The sequence below is a fragment of the Telopea speciosissima genome, chromosome 11, assembly GCF_018873765.1.
Source record: "Telopea speciosissima isolate NSW1024214 ecotype Mountain lineage chromosome 11, Tspe_v1, whole genome shotgun sequence".
Taxonomy (NCBI): Eukaryota; Viridiplantae; Streptophyta; class Magnoliopsida; order Proteales; family Proteaceae; genus Telopea; species Telopea speciosissima.
This window is the reverse complement of record NC_057926.1, coordinates 44,539,094-44,556,183: the sequence shown is the minus strand read 5'-3', so window position 1 is coordinate 44,556,183 and position 17,090 is coordinate 44,539,094. Positions and strand designations below refer to the sequence as shown.

The window sequence follows — 17,090 nt, the reverse complement described above, 5'->3', positions numbered from 1 at the left end:
GAATCAGTGATCACAACTACTATTCACCTTCATTCATTCTTCCATCACAATTCATTAGATCCCTATGTAGATCGATTCATGTTGTGGAAGATGTAGCTAGAAAATCTAATAAACCTAATACATGCAATTTTAAATTTCATTGATCCAACTTCTCTTTGGACTTGGGACCAAAGGAAATTTTTGCCAAAGATACTGGTTGATGTTACAAGGCTACTGCAGTAATTAACCAATATAAATCTTCAAGCCTGATTAATTGATGACTTAAATGAGTAAACATGGGATCAGCTTGATCATTGAAATTTGGGTGAGTTTTTCTTTTTACCATAGGAAACAATGAACCAAATTTCATTTCTTAAAAACTGAAAATGGAAGTGTAGTAGATCCCCTGTACAATCATTAGATCTCTTTCTCATCCTACGAATAAAACTGTGAATTATTCATGATATACACAAAAATTGGCCATATAAAACTCAAGTTCAGAAGAAATTCCTGAAATCAGATCTGGAATCAGCAGCAAGTACTGTGCGGACTGTCTTGAATCCCCCCCCCCCCAAAACACCTGAAAGAGTGAATTCTGGATGGATTCAGTGAACTGCCAATCTATTCAAGGAATTTATATGTGATTCAAATGATTTATAAATATTTTTAGGTTAAGTGTTGATCATTCTTGCTGCTTCAAAACTCCATGTTGAACTTATATCTGGGTGTATATTATCCATCAAGGTCTTGGACTGTTTATGATAGCCAGACCGTTGTCGTATGTGCTGCAGCTATAGAATTTTTAATCATTGAGTGTAAACATGAAACGTACTGTCTTGCTAAGAAAACCTACTTCTCTAGGAAGCGGAAAGCAAAAAAAGCATATATGAAGGGAGGATTTAGATGAGAGAAATGCTGTCCTCTTGGGTGGTGGTAGGAGTCCAAAGAGATTAGAGAGTTTGTAGGAAGGAACGTACACAAGGTTCTACAGCTCTACAACCTCAAAAAATCAGATTCCCGATTGCTTTGAAGATTTGTGTTAAGTTATGTACGCATGTATCGTGGACCCCTATTGGACCCATTCTATGTTTTTGGTTATTTGTTACAAGTCATGGTAGGGGGAGTGTCCTTATCGTGCTATGTTTGGTTAATTTGGTTAGTCTAGGTTCGTTGTTAGTTTTTATTTGTTTGTAATTAGTCTTGTATTCTAGGTCTGTTTTTATTATCAATATAAGTAAAAGGTGGAAGGTCCAGCGATAGACACACTGAATCTATCACTGGTTCATTGTCGCATCTCTCTCTCCATCGTTTCTCTCACTCTCTCTTTGTTTCTTCTCTTCTTCAAGCTTTAGTGGCTGGTTGTTAGTTTTCTTCTTGGTTACAATTTGCATAGGAAAATATGTTTATTGCTATCTTTATTGGTTCTTCGGAAGCGGTTTCTGTTTTTAAATTTTGATATGAATATGTATTCCTCAGCAGATTAGCGATCTGATTTTATGTCTTCTCCACTATCTTTTTTTTTTCCAGGTTATTGCAAGTCTTTTTGGAGGTCTTGATCCAGATTGCAAAGAGCTGGTTTCTGGATTTGTTAAGGTAAACATGGCATTGATTAGTCAGGAAAGATTTAACATAATTATGCTCTTTTTTTACCCTTTGATACTCACTGAAAATATCCCATACAAAAAACACGCATATGCTCGAACAACCACAATGGTTAATTTCACATATACAGAAAGGATTTTAGATTGTTGCATTTCTTTAAAACAATATGGAGCACACTTCTAGAAGCCATTGTATCAGATATGGCTATGAGGATTCCAGACATTTCCTTACACCATAAATAAAATTATTGAATTGAGATACCCCATTTTCATTTCCTTAAACATATTAACCATACAACAGTAAGACAGTTGAAAAGTATGACCACATCATAGTTATCAAGGTGGCGCCATGGCGTTGCCTTGGTCGCCTTGGGGGCGCCATGGCGGTGTCGCCTTGTTTTTTTACCCTCTAAAACATCATGGTTGCCTTCCCACCTTGATAACTATGGACCACATTGCAAAGAAGCTCAAAAGAAAAAACTTTTTAAGCTCAAAGGAACAAATTTATTTCCAGTGAGTTTTGTATAGATATATCACATGGGAATACCAATGTAACCATCACATGACAGATTACGAAATGCTAAACATCAAAATTTTTTTCCTATCATTCATCATAATTAGTTAATTACTAGTTTTAGGGTAAATTACACCTGGTGTAACTGATGTTTACGGAAAACTATGGGTAGATTCTGAAAGGAAGACGGATGATAAGGGGACGTTTCTATATCTCTTATACTGTTATTGGGAATGGCTATTTCCACTCCTTTTTTGCTAGTCGTGGGCAAAGATTTCATTTTCCTATGTAGCGAAATGGAATCTTTGGCCTAAAACTAGCAAAAATTTAAGTGATACTAGCCTTGTCATGTCACTGCCTCGTCTCATTCCTTTTCTTTCTTTTTTTTTTTGTAATTTTAAGGACTCATGCGCCAAAACAAAAACTGTTTCCCCTTATCATCTCTTTGCCTCATTTTATTTTTTCCTGTTTCAGGACAATGTGCTTAAACATGGTACGTTCTCAGAACAATGGTGGCAATGAACATGGAGAAAATACCATTAGAGGTGGCTAAAGGATAGCCAGACAAGAAGAACGAAGATTCTAAGCCCAATGCATAGCTCCATCCTGCAGTTTCCTTTGGCAGAGTTGCTGCTGCTGTGTCTGCAATTGCCACAGCTACAGCCACATTGTCATGATCTGGTGAGCAGATGACAAAGGCTAGCATGGTGAAGGTATCTATTATGATCTTAATGGTAGCACAATGCCTATAGGTTGTAGTGAAAAAGAAGACAGGGTACGAGCACCTTGAATCTGTCATTAGTTCTGCCGTTAAGGTATGATTGTTAGGGACCTCCTGTCCCTTATTTGCAGAATCAGATTGAAGAAATGAATTGATCTCCTTTTTTTGCTTTTTTAATTTTGGAACTAGTAATGCTGGTCATGTCTACTCATCGAGCAAATGGGTTAGGTGGGTTTTCCCTCATTCATCCATTGTTTATGTTTTTTGTATTTGTTCAGAGAAGGAGCACGATTGAACCAGATGCATCTTCCACTTTTACCTGCCATTAGCATTGCTCAGGCATCAAGTGTGGCATTGTTCATCCATTTTATCATATTCCTCTGCAGGTGATGTTAAAGATGAAGAGAACATATTACCAGGAGCGTTTTCAAATAGAAAGAGTAAGGTCTTCTCTGTCTGTCCCCCTCTCTCTGCTCCTCCCTTCCCTTGTAGTCTAATGTTAGTTTGAATGAAGGATGGTGTCTCACTCCATACAAGCTTTTTTACTATTTATACTGGAACACTCTTAGGCATTAGCTAAACATTCTGTTTTGGTTTTCAGTGAGGAAGCTCATTCCACTGCCAATGAAGGGTTCATCAGGATCCCTTGTTCACGCAAGAAGTCTAGCTGTGGTGCTGCTCTGCTTCTGTTACTTATTCTCGTCATCACCAACAGAGGGTGTGGCCACAGGGATGGAGGGCTTCCTTGAGTTTGAATGCTGTAAACGGGCCGCACCACCATGATAGCTAGAAATGAGTCACAGAAGGTTACTTTGGCATTCTTCAAGATTGGAGGGAAGTATAAGAAACAGGGATAAAAGGGGATGGAATCAGGGATTGGCATCAACAAGCTGTTATAGTCAAGGATGACATGAATGTAATCTTTAAGATGTTATGACATACTAGAGCATTTCAATTTTTTAAAATTTTAGAGGTCACATAGGCAATTCATGTGGAGAAGAGAGTGTGTAGTTAGGGAAACATAATGCCCGAGTATGGTTTACCAGTAGTTTCAAAACTTGGAATCTGTTTTGACTGAAGCTAATAGGTAGTGGAACCAAATACAAAGTAAGGAATGATGGCATGGATTCTAAGGTTCAATAATGGGACTTTGATTTCTGAAGGTTGCAGTTGCTCAACTAGGGATCTAAAGCATTGAAATAAGGTTTGATGTGAAAGAACTTGTGAGCTTCTGAATTATGGTGATGTTGCCTTAGGAGATTTTAGATGCACATAGCTAGCTATTTCTGATCTTATGCTTGAATTTTGATGTGTTGTTGTTAAGTATATGGGAAACGGCTGTACATGTTGTCAGGGTGTACAGCCTCTCATAGTTTCTGTTACACCTGCACCCGAAAGCCCATTTGTTTATTTATCCTCGTGGTGTGTAGACTGTGTTGCCTTGTTTGCCTGTGAGCGTTTCACCGTGATGGTCAAAGGGTAAGTTACTAAACCTATTTTATTATTTGTTTACTTCCTCTCAAAGTCCTTGAGGTGTGGGCCTAAGCCCGGACCTTTTTGATACTTTATCTGCCATTTCTATTACGTAGGATGCAGGGTCCTATGTGCATCCGACCCTGCATCCGATGCTGTTATCGTGGCTATTTTGAGTGAGACCTTATGTGGGGTCCACATGTCCTTTATCGAGGATGTTGTTGGTGTCTTGTCATGATTGACTACTACCCTAGTCTCCCTTTTATTTTGGTGACCTCTTAAGTGGGCCCTTGGGCTCAAATCATACTTAAAATAGGTTAATATACTTTAGACATTAAAAGACCTTAGCCAAACAAGGCGAAAGATTTATTCTAAAATGAAGCCCATTGGGCCCAAGTTGTGTCATAATGGTGTTTAATTGAGTTTAGGTGGATAATGAGTTTAGATAGATAATGTGTTGTGGTTCATTAAGAACCTAAGTGGGCAGTTAAACTACCTTGTCCAAACAAGCCCTAGATTTATAGCTAAGAGGTCCTAGCCAAACATGCCTTAGTAAGGCACATCTATAGATATGATAGGTAGGGCTATTCCTTAGTCTTTCTCTTTTGCTTTCTAACCTAATCGTGAAAGGAGACGAGAGCTTTGAAGAGAAGAGGCAGCAAGGAGGAGAAGAAGGAGAAGAAGGTGGGATCGGGTGCTTGAGCTTGGATCTATAAGGGGGACCTCTTGTGTACCTCAAACAAGGTAGGCCATGAACACTCTTGTCTCTCTTCCTTCTCTTTTCTCTTTTCGGTTGAGCTTAGGAGGCCCTCCATGTTCATTTTTGAGCTTAGATGGCTCACCTAATTTCAGTCTTGAGTTTGGGTTTCCTCTTGGAACCAAATGGCTTAGCCTAAGCTGTGTTTTTGGGACTCCATTAATGTATTTCAGTCCTATAAAGACCTCTATTTTAACCTCCTACTGAATCTATTTTGATTCTAGAGTTTCAACGACCAAAGGAAGCCCCAAATCTGGATTTTGAGCTTTGGATCCTTAAATCCCTCAATCAATTGATGATGGGTACTACTAAGACCTTAATAGACCATAGCACACCCCCTCCCTTGTCCCTTGGAACTTAAGGAACCAAATGGGACAAATCTAGGTTGTTAAGGACCTTAAAATTGCACCTAGGTTGCATCGGATGCAAAGTCGGAGGCAGGCACTGTTGAGTCCGATGTGACCTCAGCCTGCAGAAAAGGTCAGATGCAAGGTCGGAGGCAGGCACTACTGAGTCTGACACTGTCTCCGATGTGGCCTCAGCCTGCAGGAAGGATCGGACTCAGGGTTGGAGGCAGGCACTGTTGAGTCCAACGTTGCCTCCGATGATGTTTTCAAGGCCTATAACTTATGTAAACTGTGGGGCTTCTCTATGAGGCCTCCCCTACACTCTCTCACACTCTTATTCACTTTCATAGGCGTCAACATATGTGCAATGGAGTGATTTTGAGCGGGAATCGTTGCGCTTATACAAATTCTATTTGAAGTAATTGGTGAGTGGGTTTGGGTGACTGTCTGAGCTTATTACTATTGCTTATTCATGCATTTATGAATTATATTGTGACATTATCATTCAAGCATGATTGCATATTTGCATTTATTCTTATTCGATGATGATGATGATGATGATTAGGATGATATGGATTTGTGTTGGGTTACGGTGCCAGGAAGTACTGGCATCGGAACCCCCAGATTACGTGGAATTGTATATTGCATCTCATTCTTGCTTGTATGCGCCGTGTTGTGCTGGTACCTGGGTGTTAGATGGAATGGAACGTCGACACACCCGGATGTACCTCTCAATACGATAGGATTCATGTAGTATATCTGTGGTTAGACTCAGTTCCCTATGCTACGACCCTTACCAACAGGGGTTTAGGTGTTGGGTAGCTAGAGCACCTACTGCCTGTGGAGAGTTAGAGAGGTCAGGCCAGGGGTAGTAATAGTTATCGGGGTCTGCCTCTGGGTGGTGATGGCTACAACCAGCGCGGGCCCCATAGTAATAATTGAGGTTACATTGTGGTGAGAATGGAAGGATCTACAGTGTCTTCCCGAGTTATTGCAGTAGCATATACCCATTGACTTAGCATTGTGTGTTAGGTGGTAAATGAATTAATAATGGCATGCACCATGGATTATTTGTGATTGTGTGATTATGCATCTTCTTTTCTCTCTCACTAGCTCGGTGGAGCTAACCCCCGTGTACACATTCTTTTTAGATTTTGATGCAGATGATTACTGTGGAGCCAGAGACCGTGACTGAGGATCATGGCGATGGTTGCCCATGATGATTGTGCCTACGGGCTGTACTGTTACTTGGGATCGTTCCCGTTTTGTTATTTTTGAGAGCCTTGTGCTTTGTATAAATTTTATGTTTTACCTTTTTGGTAGCTACTTGATGGTCATAGGAATTTTGTAACTATGTTGCTTATTATCATTAGCCAATGAACATCTTATAATTATTTCATTTATGCTTCCGCAAACTCTGACCTATCTTGGAATGTAATATTCCTTTGTCTTTCGCACTCTGACATTATTATATTTTAATATTGGTTTATGACTGTGAGTTGACCACTGCATCGAGATCCTGGCGGTAAGGTGGGATGACGCGTGTCACCCCAATCATACCCTGATATTTTACTTTATCCCTTGTGGGGATAGGGGTGTGACAGTTTCTCTCCTCACCAGTTTGACACACTCTCTCCTCGTTATCTCAGTTTCCCTATTTGATGAACGGGAAGCAGTTCTTTGTCCGGGAGTGTGGCCTATGCTAGCACTCCCATGTGTCTATCTCTCTCCTCCTTAAAACAAGGGGGCAAAGGTGTCTTTTCACATGGGGAGGAGAGAGATAGACTCATGGGAGTGCTGGCGTAGGCCACACTCCCGGACAGAGAACTTTTTCCCTTGATGACTGTCTTGTGCCTCAGATACTAAGACACATGGGCAGCGTGCCTATCCCTTGCCCTAAGTATATAGCTAAGGGATTTGTACAAGGAATTGCATTACTTGGTTATGCTTTCTTGTATCTAAGGAATACAAAAAAGATGGTCTTCTAAGTGTCCAAACTGGCTTCATAGAAAAGTTTCAAGTATCATGTACGACTTTAATTTTTTTTTTTGGGAAAAACTTTCCCACGAGGTCAGAGTGCAATTTTCTTCTCACGTTGTTTTTTTTATATTTTTTTTTATTCTCTCTCCTACATTGAATATGTAGGTCCATGTAAATGATACTTTTTTTTAGAACATTCTTTTGTGGGCTTCATTATTTATGAATATGGAAGTGATGTACTTTTTATGATTGCCTTTCAGAGTGTCAATCGGTCAATTTGATCAGGTTTTGGTTGGGTTGAACTGGTTCGGGGGTCATATTGAAATCAAACCGTTAAGTTGAAGTTTGGTTAAAAGGTTTTCATTCGGTTCAATTTGGGTTTTTATCGGTTTACTCTTATTGGGTTTTATCATTTTGATACTAGGTTCGGTCTTCATTTTTTGTCTTATATACACATATATAAAGATCATTAATAAAATCAAGTTTTTTTTGTTTTTGTTTCTTACTGGTTTTCTATCAATTTGGTTCTAAATTCGGTTTAGTCTCCAATTTGGGTTAGGCCATTTGGTTCGTCTAGTAGGTTTAGTTGTTAGTCTAAAAAAATATCCAACCCGTAATTGGATTTCCTTCTTCATCCATCGCCCTTTGATTTTAGTGACCCAAAATCTCTAGTCTCCAAAGGATTGCAATGTTGTGTCTTCTATGTTGTAGTATTGTCGATATTCATTGCCTACTAGATTCTGATTATCACTACGCCACTAAAATGACTCCACCTACAAAATTTGGAGTAGCGATACAATCACGATTGTTGGAGTCTAGGATTTAAATCCTCTCCAATTCTTGCATCCCCGAGACCAGTGCAGTTCGGGATTGAGAGGTCGACATGTGGCAGGTGCAACATCCCATGGGATTGTCGTTCGGTGTTCGAGCTCGACACCATTGGATGTTGCATCTGCCACATGTTGACCTCTCAACCCCGAACTCGAACAAAAATAGATCTCAATAGAATTGGAGAGGATTTAAAATCCAGGAGTCTATGCTTTTCAAGGTCAATGATTGTGAGGGGTGACCGTGAGGAATCAAATCTATAGACAAGGCAAGAGCATGCATATGGAAACTTGTGTGGGGCAATATTATTTTAAGGGAAAAGATTCTCTAATCTATTGGGTAGGATATGCTAGAATTCTTGTGTCTATCTCTCTCCTCTGTACATGAAATGTCCTTGCTGCCCTCTAATGTATGGTACTATTTTACTGGATCTCATAAGTGTGATTCTCTGTGCTATTTGCTCAAGGAAGCTTCTCCTTATTTTAATGAAGTATACAATATAAGGGAATTGGCCAAAAGAAAAAGAATGCTAATGGTAATTGGTGAGTACGTTGTGGGTTTTTATCATTATTATTAGGGCTCATGTTCTCTGTGCTGAGGCTGCGGCCAGACACATGGGCCTGCCACTCAGGGGGTAGGGTGGTCATTGCGCCCACCCCCATGTGTCTGAGCGTAGCCTGCGCCCCTGGCACAGAGAACATTCTCCCTACGATTTATCACGAAGAAAACCTCCCTCTACTACAGATTACCACAATCCCTACGTATCCCCTTCTGCAACCCCGAGTTTCCCCTCCTTGCATTCCAACTCCCTTAACTTCTAGTTTCCTACAACCTCCCGCAACCCACCCCACTAGCCTTCTTCTTTCCCCTTCTTTTCTGAAACCCATGCTTAGCGCTAGCCGCTCCAATCTTGGTCCACATTTACCCAACTCACTCACCAAATTTCATTGAGCCTAATCTTACGAGTCGACCACCAAGCCCACCCAGCAGAGTCCCATTATATTAGCACTATTATACCAATTGGGCCCAACCAAATCCCAACACTAGTGTAGCCCTATCCTTGCCCCCAAACAACTCATCACCCGTCACCCATCATACATCACATACATGCATTCTGCTTATGATATTTTGTGTGTTATGATTTGTACTTGCTCAGGCATTCTATATATCATGCCCTTCCCTGACAATGGCAAGCTCTTGTATTCTACTAAGGTCTATTTTTGTTCCATCCGCTGTGTAAATTAATCACCACTCGTTAAGGTGTTATCTTAATAGAGATGGGAACACATCGGAAGGACCTCGTACGGATTTGGTTACAAATTTTACGAACTCAACGATCTTCTTCAATTTCTAGATATCTTGAAAGGCTTCTCCACAGAGAACTCCACACCACAAATTCTTAGCAACAGATGGAATCCCACAAAAAACATATTAGTAACTTGATGAACAAGATTGAGAGTGAGAGAGAGATCTCAATGGTGCAAAAATGCAATTAGGTTTTGAGGTGACTTGATTATATTTATATATAATCAGTCCCTATCTCCTCACATTGTTCCACTCTAAATAAGACACACTAAGAGTGAAGAGACCCAAAGAGGGAAGGCCACCTCCTTAGGTGGCCAATCCAACTGATCCAATCGGCTGCACCATGGGTGGCCGCCAAACCAGAATCAAGTCTGCCCAAGTTCGGTCAACACTCTGAAATAGCCCCCTGTCCTATTGAGATCTACTGTTGTTTGAGATTTCCATCACCGCTATCACTGGCTACAATGGAACCTGCCCAACTGCTGTCTAAGCTCATAACCACCTTAATACCTCATCATTAGAACCATAACAGATCTCATCATACTGCTACTACAGGAGTTGCTTTTGCAGCCAGATCTTCTTCTTCATCATCCGCTAGGTAGGCAATTTTTGTGGTGTGGTTGCCAAAAGATGAACAAGAGAGAAACTAGTCCTGGAAGTTATTTTCTTTTCTTTTTGAATAGGAGCTTGTTTTTCAAACCAAAACCAAACCGTCACACTTCGGTTTCGCTTTGCTTTTTATTCGGTTCACTATTCGGTTTTGTTCCGATTTGTATTAGGTTTTGGCCCCCTTTTAGGTGTTTGGGCAAACGTTTTACATCTTCACCAATAAAAAAAAAACATGTTTGTAACTTTGTTAGGGCCATAATCCACCGGACCTTTATCTCCTCAAGTCCAGTACACCCTCAAATGCACCAAAAAGGTACATCTGACGGTGCACATGCACTTGGTGGAGTGTTTTAAACAAAAGAACTTTAAGGTTTACCGTCAGATATGCACTTGAGGTGTACTGTACTTGAGGTGATAAAAATTCTAATCCACCAAACTTTTTCAAACATTAAAAAGAAATAAAATTTATCATCCACATTTGAAAAAAATGAACCAAAAAAAAAAACAAAACCGAACCACACTGAGAAAAATTTTCAAATTTTGAAACCAAAACCAAACTAATTTGTTTGATCTCAATTTTATTCAATTTTAATCGAACGATTTTGGTTTTAGTTTTTCGGTCCTAAATTGACACCCTTAGATGTAGGGACGTTGTGACCATTTTCTCCGTATTACTCTAGATAAAAAAAATTCAATTTGCCGTATTAGTCGGGTACAACTTCATTGGAGAATTGTCGGATTAATCAAACTTAAAAAGCTTGACGGCCCGTTTGTTTAAAGGGGATTATAGAATGGGAATCTAACAAATGGATCTCACATGAACAATGCAAATGTTTAGCTGGATCCATGAGAGAGAGAGAGTATTGTGGAAAGGGTTTTAGGTATCAGTTTAGTATTTGCCGATCTGTATTCATATCGGTCGACCCCAATACTGGTATCAATCTGATACATTCACTAACATGGTACATAAATTATGAAAAAAAGGAAATTGATTTGTAACCATGATTCTTCCATTGATCTCCTTGTTTACTATACCAAATTAGTTGGTTATCAAAAAATGATTTGATAGTAGGTGTTTTTTTGTGATTTCAATATAATTATATTCTAAGTGATTATTCATTGATTTCAAGTGAAGGCCCTTTCAATCCCCTTTCATCTCAGTTCGGTTCTTCAAGGGGAAGCAGTAGCAGTTCGAACTGTTGTTATCCAAGCTCTTGAAGATGGACATCAATGATTGCAGATGAAATTTGATAGCAAGGAACTTCTCTCTTTTCTCCTCAACACTAACCGAGTACCACCCTCCGAGGCTGCAGTCCTGATTGGGGACGTGAGGCATTTGGCTACCTCTTTTGAGTCTATTTATTTTCTTTGTGTTCCAAGGGATCTAAACTCTGTTGCAGATGCCCTGGCTAGGAAGGCCCTGTCCATCATGTGTATGACAGATTGGCCGGTTACCGTTTTGTGGCTTCATACCCTTTGCCTAAATGAAGCCACTGGCTGTACACATGCTTCTAATCAGTAATTTATTAATTACTAAAAAAAAAAAATTTAATTATCTTTTCCTTCCAATTAATGATAAATAACTATTTGATTTGTAACAATGATTTCACTACAAACTCTATTGATCCATTGATTTGAATGTTAATTATCTTCTATTCTTTCCCATATAATTTATTCTTCTTTGTTTGGATTACAACATGAACTGATGAGCACATCAAATCAATTTTTTTATTTTTGGTTGTATAATTTTTTTTTTACTTGGGAAGGTGAATTGAAGTGTTTTTATCGAATCTTTCCTCACTACAAATTATGAATTTAAGATTCCATTGTGGTTCAAACCCGAAATCAAACTGATCTAAATCGATATTAACCTGATATTTAAAACCTGAAATAAATCAAAACTACACCATATCGAAGCTGAAATCAATCAAAAACTGAAGTTTCTTAATGATTTGATTTTAGTCTCACAATTGTGAAACCAAAACCCAATTCAACCTGATCAAAACTAAACCGTACCAACCGTTTGACATCCCTAGTTCAACAGCTAATGACCTTGCTATTTTTGCTAGACGTCATAGGGTACAATGTCTTTTTCTTGCCCTTTTAGTTCATGTTAATTTGTTTTCTACCAAATAAAAAAACACCAACCGGTCCATTAATGAGCCATCATTTGTGAAGTGATTGATGATTGACGACCCGCTTACGAAAAAGAAAGGTTGATTTAGATCATCGGTACCTACATTAATATCTGATTTCCTTTCATTTATTTACAAAATAAGTTTGGCCCTGTTGGCCTGATTCCGCTCTGAGCCAAAACAGGACTTGGACTACGATGCCCCGGCTTGAGGGCAGGTCAAGGATATGAATTTTTGGCTTTAAGTCAGGGTCTTGTCAGATCAGATCAACATTGAGGCCTTAAGCTGAACCCGGCTCGACTTTGTCTTCTTTTTCTTGTTTGTTAGAAGTGATAAACTTTTAAAACTTATGCTGGATTTAATGGGATCATTACAACAACCATAACCTTCTCCCAACTAAATGGGGTCGGCTACATGGATCTGAAAGGGCAAAAAAAAAAAAAAAAAAAAAAAAAAGAAGGTGAGGAGTTTAAGCATTAGTCAAAGCAACATCCCAGGAACATCCCCCTACGCGGGATCGATTACATGGGTCCTTGACCTCCAAACAACTCTATTCGCGGTCATACTAGGATCTAGCCCCACCATATGCATATCCTTTCTTACCACTTCTCCAATAGTCATTTTAGGTCTGCCCCTATCTCTTTTAGTTCATTCCAATTGTATCTGGTCACTCTTTCTTACTGGTGCATCCGTGGGTCTCCTTTGTACATGACCCAACCATCTCAAGCGGCTCTCCCGAAGTTTGTCATGGATTGGACAAAAATAACACATCAGTTGAATATGTATTTGAACAGACAAGTAAGATCTGCGCAATTGCTGTCATCCTCCTACTTATGTGTAAGGATGTGAAAATTCAGAAATGACTTCTTTCATGTCGGTTAATCAAATTTTGCATAATGTACTCTTACAAGTATGCTGTTATGCATAAGCATGAATTTAACTAATTGTGTTTCTTTCTTCAAATTAGTTGATGTAAAAAAGCATTAGATTAATATTTATATTATAATCATGTTATACTTGGACAACAATGACAATCTCATTGCCTTATCCTTTGTTCTATGATTAAAACAAAGAATCCTAATATGATTAGAGGAATGCATCATAATCCATACTAGTAGAGGTTCTACATGGTGATTATTAGGTGTTTTTGGTTCTGGAACTATATAAGTGTGGTATTACTGTGAGATTTTGGTTTCCTTAAATTATTGTCACTGATGTTTTCAGTTTATTGTCATGTGAAAAATGTTAAATTTCTAACCATCTATTTGCTTCTTCGTCTTCTTCTTCTTCTTAATCTTCTCCCTCATCAGAGACAATCAAGGTTAGCCTCGCACAGTCCTAAGGGTGGGTCAGATTTGGGATTTTCAGGCCCTGAGTCAAGGTTGGATCTGGCCTAGGCCAAGCTAAGGGCTCACGGTTGGACTAGGGTTTTAAAAAATCTGACCAACCTAACCCTATTGCAGACCTAATCTATCTATATATGTATATAGGAGAAGGTTTCCTACAAGGGCAGGGTAAGGAATCAGCACACTACAACCAATGAACAGTTGAAAAATGATATCTTCTATACAACCATTGCTCTCTCTTCAATCCCTTCCTATCCTAATAGTTCTTTAAGATAGAGGTATAAAAGGATTTTCAAAAATAAGTTAAAAATGATATATCATTATAGGGAAGCAGTTTTCTATACGCGAGTGCGCCAGCACTCCCATGTTTCTATCTCTCTCCTCCTTAAAATAAGGAGGCAAATGTGTCTTTTCACATAGGGAGGAGAGAGATAGACTCATGGGAGTGCTACCGTAGGCTGGATCATTATCACCTACAATTCTGACACCCTCCAATTCCCTACAATCCCTCACATGGGAGTGAAATGACCACTTACCCATTGCTTTGGAAAATGTGTCCAGACAGTGAGTAAGTGGTCATTTCAGCTCCCATGTGAGGGATTGTAGGGTTTCAGAATTGTAGGAAATAAAAATTCGTTATATGTCTCACATATTTTCAGCATCAGACATCACACCTCACAGGGACCTGCCATTTAAGATTAGAAAGTTAACAATATAGTAGGATTAGTAGGCAACAGAAATCATTTTGTTACCACCAAAAAGAAAAACAGAAATCATTTAAGATGAGTTTAGAAAGTAAACAATAAAATAGACAAATAACCTAAGCTCAGGCAAGCCAGCAGAAATCCCATCAATCTAGACTGTCCAGCTGATTCCGTTATTCCAATCCGACGGTCGAAAAATTGATGAGCACGTACTACCATTTATTGAGTAGACAACTTGTCCTTGCAAACGTTGTTCGATATCATCACCCTCAGAGAAAGAAGAGAAAGAAGAGAAAGAGAGACAGAGAGAACAGTAGAAAGCGTTAAATTGGAAGAAATGGATTCTAAAAGAAAGCTTTTTCTCTTTCTCTCTTTCACTCTCTCACATTAATAGACTCCACGATTGACCATCTCCATGTAACGATTATCCGATTCCTGCCTCTGCAACTTGAACTTCTTAATGAACGCTTCCACTCGGTGATTCAATTCATCATGACTCAGCGATATTTCCCTTCGCAGTCCTCCACCACCACCACCCCTCATCAACGTTGCCGATGATGATGAAGCATCATTGAAGGTCTCCAACTTCCTCAACTCCTTCCGATTCGTCACCCCTGATGACGAGTCCAGCTCCGATTTAGGATCGTTCACACGAGGTGGAACGTCCCATGTCTCACTCTTCTTCAGCTGCCGTGTCAATGGCTTTCCTTTCCCTTCGGTGATCATCTTCCACGTAGCGTCCATCGTATCATCATCATCGTCATCCTGCTTCTTCGGTTTCGTTAACCCTAGTGACTTCGTCGCCTTCTGTGGCGCCGCCGCCGCCTCCGAACCATCGATTCTCCGGCTTGTCTCCGACAGTTTTCTGGCATCGAAGCGAGAGGAAACAGAAAGATCCGGTGTTGTTTTCTCGTCGAAATCCGTCAACCAAGAGACATCAAAACAAGTCTCCAGTGATTTTTCAACAGAAACTAACGCTTTCTCAATGGTATCCTGCGGAATCTCTTCCATATCGGGCCATATATACATCGAGGTTTTACGATGATCAGATGCCAAAGACGAAGAATCTGAACCGAGATCATTTCGTTTTTGCTTCTCTGCTTCAACGACAACTTCTTCGCTGTTCTTCCTCCAATGTTTCTGCTGAAAGCTCGATGAAGCTGCAATAATGATGATGATAAAATTAACGACGATGTAGAGATACGGAGGAGCTAACCAGCTACGGAGTGAAATCCAGAGTCGTGGAATGGCGGAGAGGATGGCATTCACAGAGTAAGGTACTGCGAGCATAAGTAGCAGAACAGTGGATACGATTCCGATGAAAAGAAAACCGAGCTTCACGGCCCACACGGCCGTCTGAAACCTATTTCTAGTTGAGCTCTGCAACAAATCCACCATCTTCTTTCTCCGAAGTTTCAGAAATTAATAGCAGAAGAGCTTCAGAGATTTTTCTTAACAAAATGCTCACCCAAACCGAGCTGAAAAGTTAAAAACCTATTACAGCGACAGGAATAAAATGCTCCTCCTCGCTATATAACAAAAAGAAGAAGATATAATGGCAAACAGAGACAGCCTAAGTACTTCACAGATCCAAAACGGCATTTAAAATCGCCATTTCTGGAACAAAACCCTAGCATTTAAATTAAAAACAGAGTAAATGCCAGCAAAGAAGAAGCTGCCTCACATAAAGCTAAAATTGAAAAAAGAAACAGAGGTTTTAGACGAAAAAAAGTTCCAGTTCTCAGAACTTTGAAAAATTTCCAACAAGTTTCATCAATCTGCAGAGAGCTTGAGATAGAAATCACAGCGAATCCGGCAGGCATCTCAAAGGACACTCAAAAAATAGAGCAACAGACTATGAACTTCGAAGAACTTAGAAAGCAAGCGATTAATATTGGCTTTTGATTACAATTTTTTGTTTTCTTTTTTTTGGGGTGAAGGGGGAAGGGATTATAGCAGAGATCGCTTTCAAATGAAACAAAGCCTGAGAGACCAAGAATCACAGATTTTCTGTTGCACTGACATGAGAGAAGGTAAATTTGCAGAGAGACGCCATTGTTGGAGCGCTCTGAAGCTCTGCTGGTTACAGAACCAGCATTCCCAAAACTGGAGCGCTTTTTGTAGAGCAACGCTTAAAGACCGAGCAGGTTTTCTTTACCTTGCAGGATCTTGACCATCCGATTCTTTGAAGTTGCTAACTTACTAGTTATAAGTCTCATGGCTTTAATTCGTTATTGCCCTATTTATTATTTGAGAGAGGGAGATGGGATTTTGGTATTTAATAGGGATGTAGAAGTCATTTGGTATAGGTTTTGTCGAGACATGGAAGCCACGCTTCCGGGCAGTGTTCTTTTTTCTTCTTTTTCCTCTTTTTCCTCTTTTCTTTTAGTATGAAAAGATACGATAATCATTTGGATATGTTACCACATCTAGTGGGTTGTCAAAAGACTCCAAACTTAACTTCAACTGCTAAAACCCTCCCCCCCTCCCCCCCCCCCTCCTCCCCTAGTAGTTGTAGATTGTGGGTTTGTCTTAGTCTTTCCCTTAACTTGTAATTGGTCTATAGATCCTTGAGTAGGATAATTTTAACAAAAAAAAAAAAAAAAACAATCGATCAAAATCAATCAAAAAAATTCAAACCAAATCGAATCGGACCAAACCAAACCTTATTGGATCGATTTTAGATTAGGGTGTCATGGAACCAATTGAAAACTGGACTGAAATGATCAATATAGGTTGATAAGAAACTAATACCATTAGATTACGTTTAGACCCTTCACGACATCACCCT

At 39.5% G+C, this 17,090-nt stretch overlaps 1 protein-coding gene and 3 long non-coding RNA genes across 4 annotated transcripts; 3 read left to right on the top strand and 1 right to left on the bottom strand.

Annotated features, from left to right (window-relative positions):
* The first annotated feature begins 139 nt into the window (after positions 1–139).
* Positions 140–2,654, top strand: LOC122645645. The gene is made up of 2 exons (XR_006330494.1): positions 140–304; positions 2,569–2,654. It is a non-coding gene; the product is annotated as an uncharacterized LOC122645645 (long non-coding RNA).
* Positions 2,655–3,116: 462 nt separating this feature from the next.
* LOC122646468 lies at positions 3,117–3,792 on the top strand. Its single transcript, XR_006330623.1, has 2 exons — positions 3,117–3,260; positions 3,417–3,792. It is a non-coding gene; the product is annotated as an uncharacterized LOC122646468 (long non-coding RNA).
* A 10,448-nt stretch (positions 3,793–14,240) lies between these two features.
* Positions 14,241–14,512, top strand: LOC122645539. The gene is made up of 3 exons (XR_006330471.1): positions 14,241–14,321; positions 14,388–14,390; positions 14,421–14,512. It is a non-coding gene; the product is annotated as an uncharacterized LOC122645539 (long non-coding RNA).
* Positions 14,423–15,778, bottom strand: LOC122645537. The gene is made up of 2 exons (XM_043838848.1): positions 14,678–15,778; positions 14,423–14,533 (listed from the first exon to the last, which is right to left on the bottom strand). Exon 1 carries the CDS (start codon positions 15,695–15,697, stop codon positions 14,687–14,689), a length of 1,011 nt encoding a protein of 336 aa, XP_043694783.1. The 5' UTR covers positions 15,698–15,778; the 3' UTR covers positions 14,423–14,533; positions 14,678–14,686.
* Positions 15,779–17,090: the final 1,312 nt, after the last annotated feature.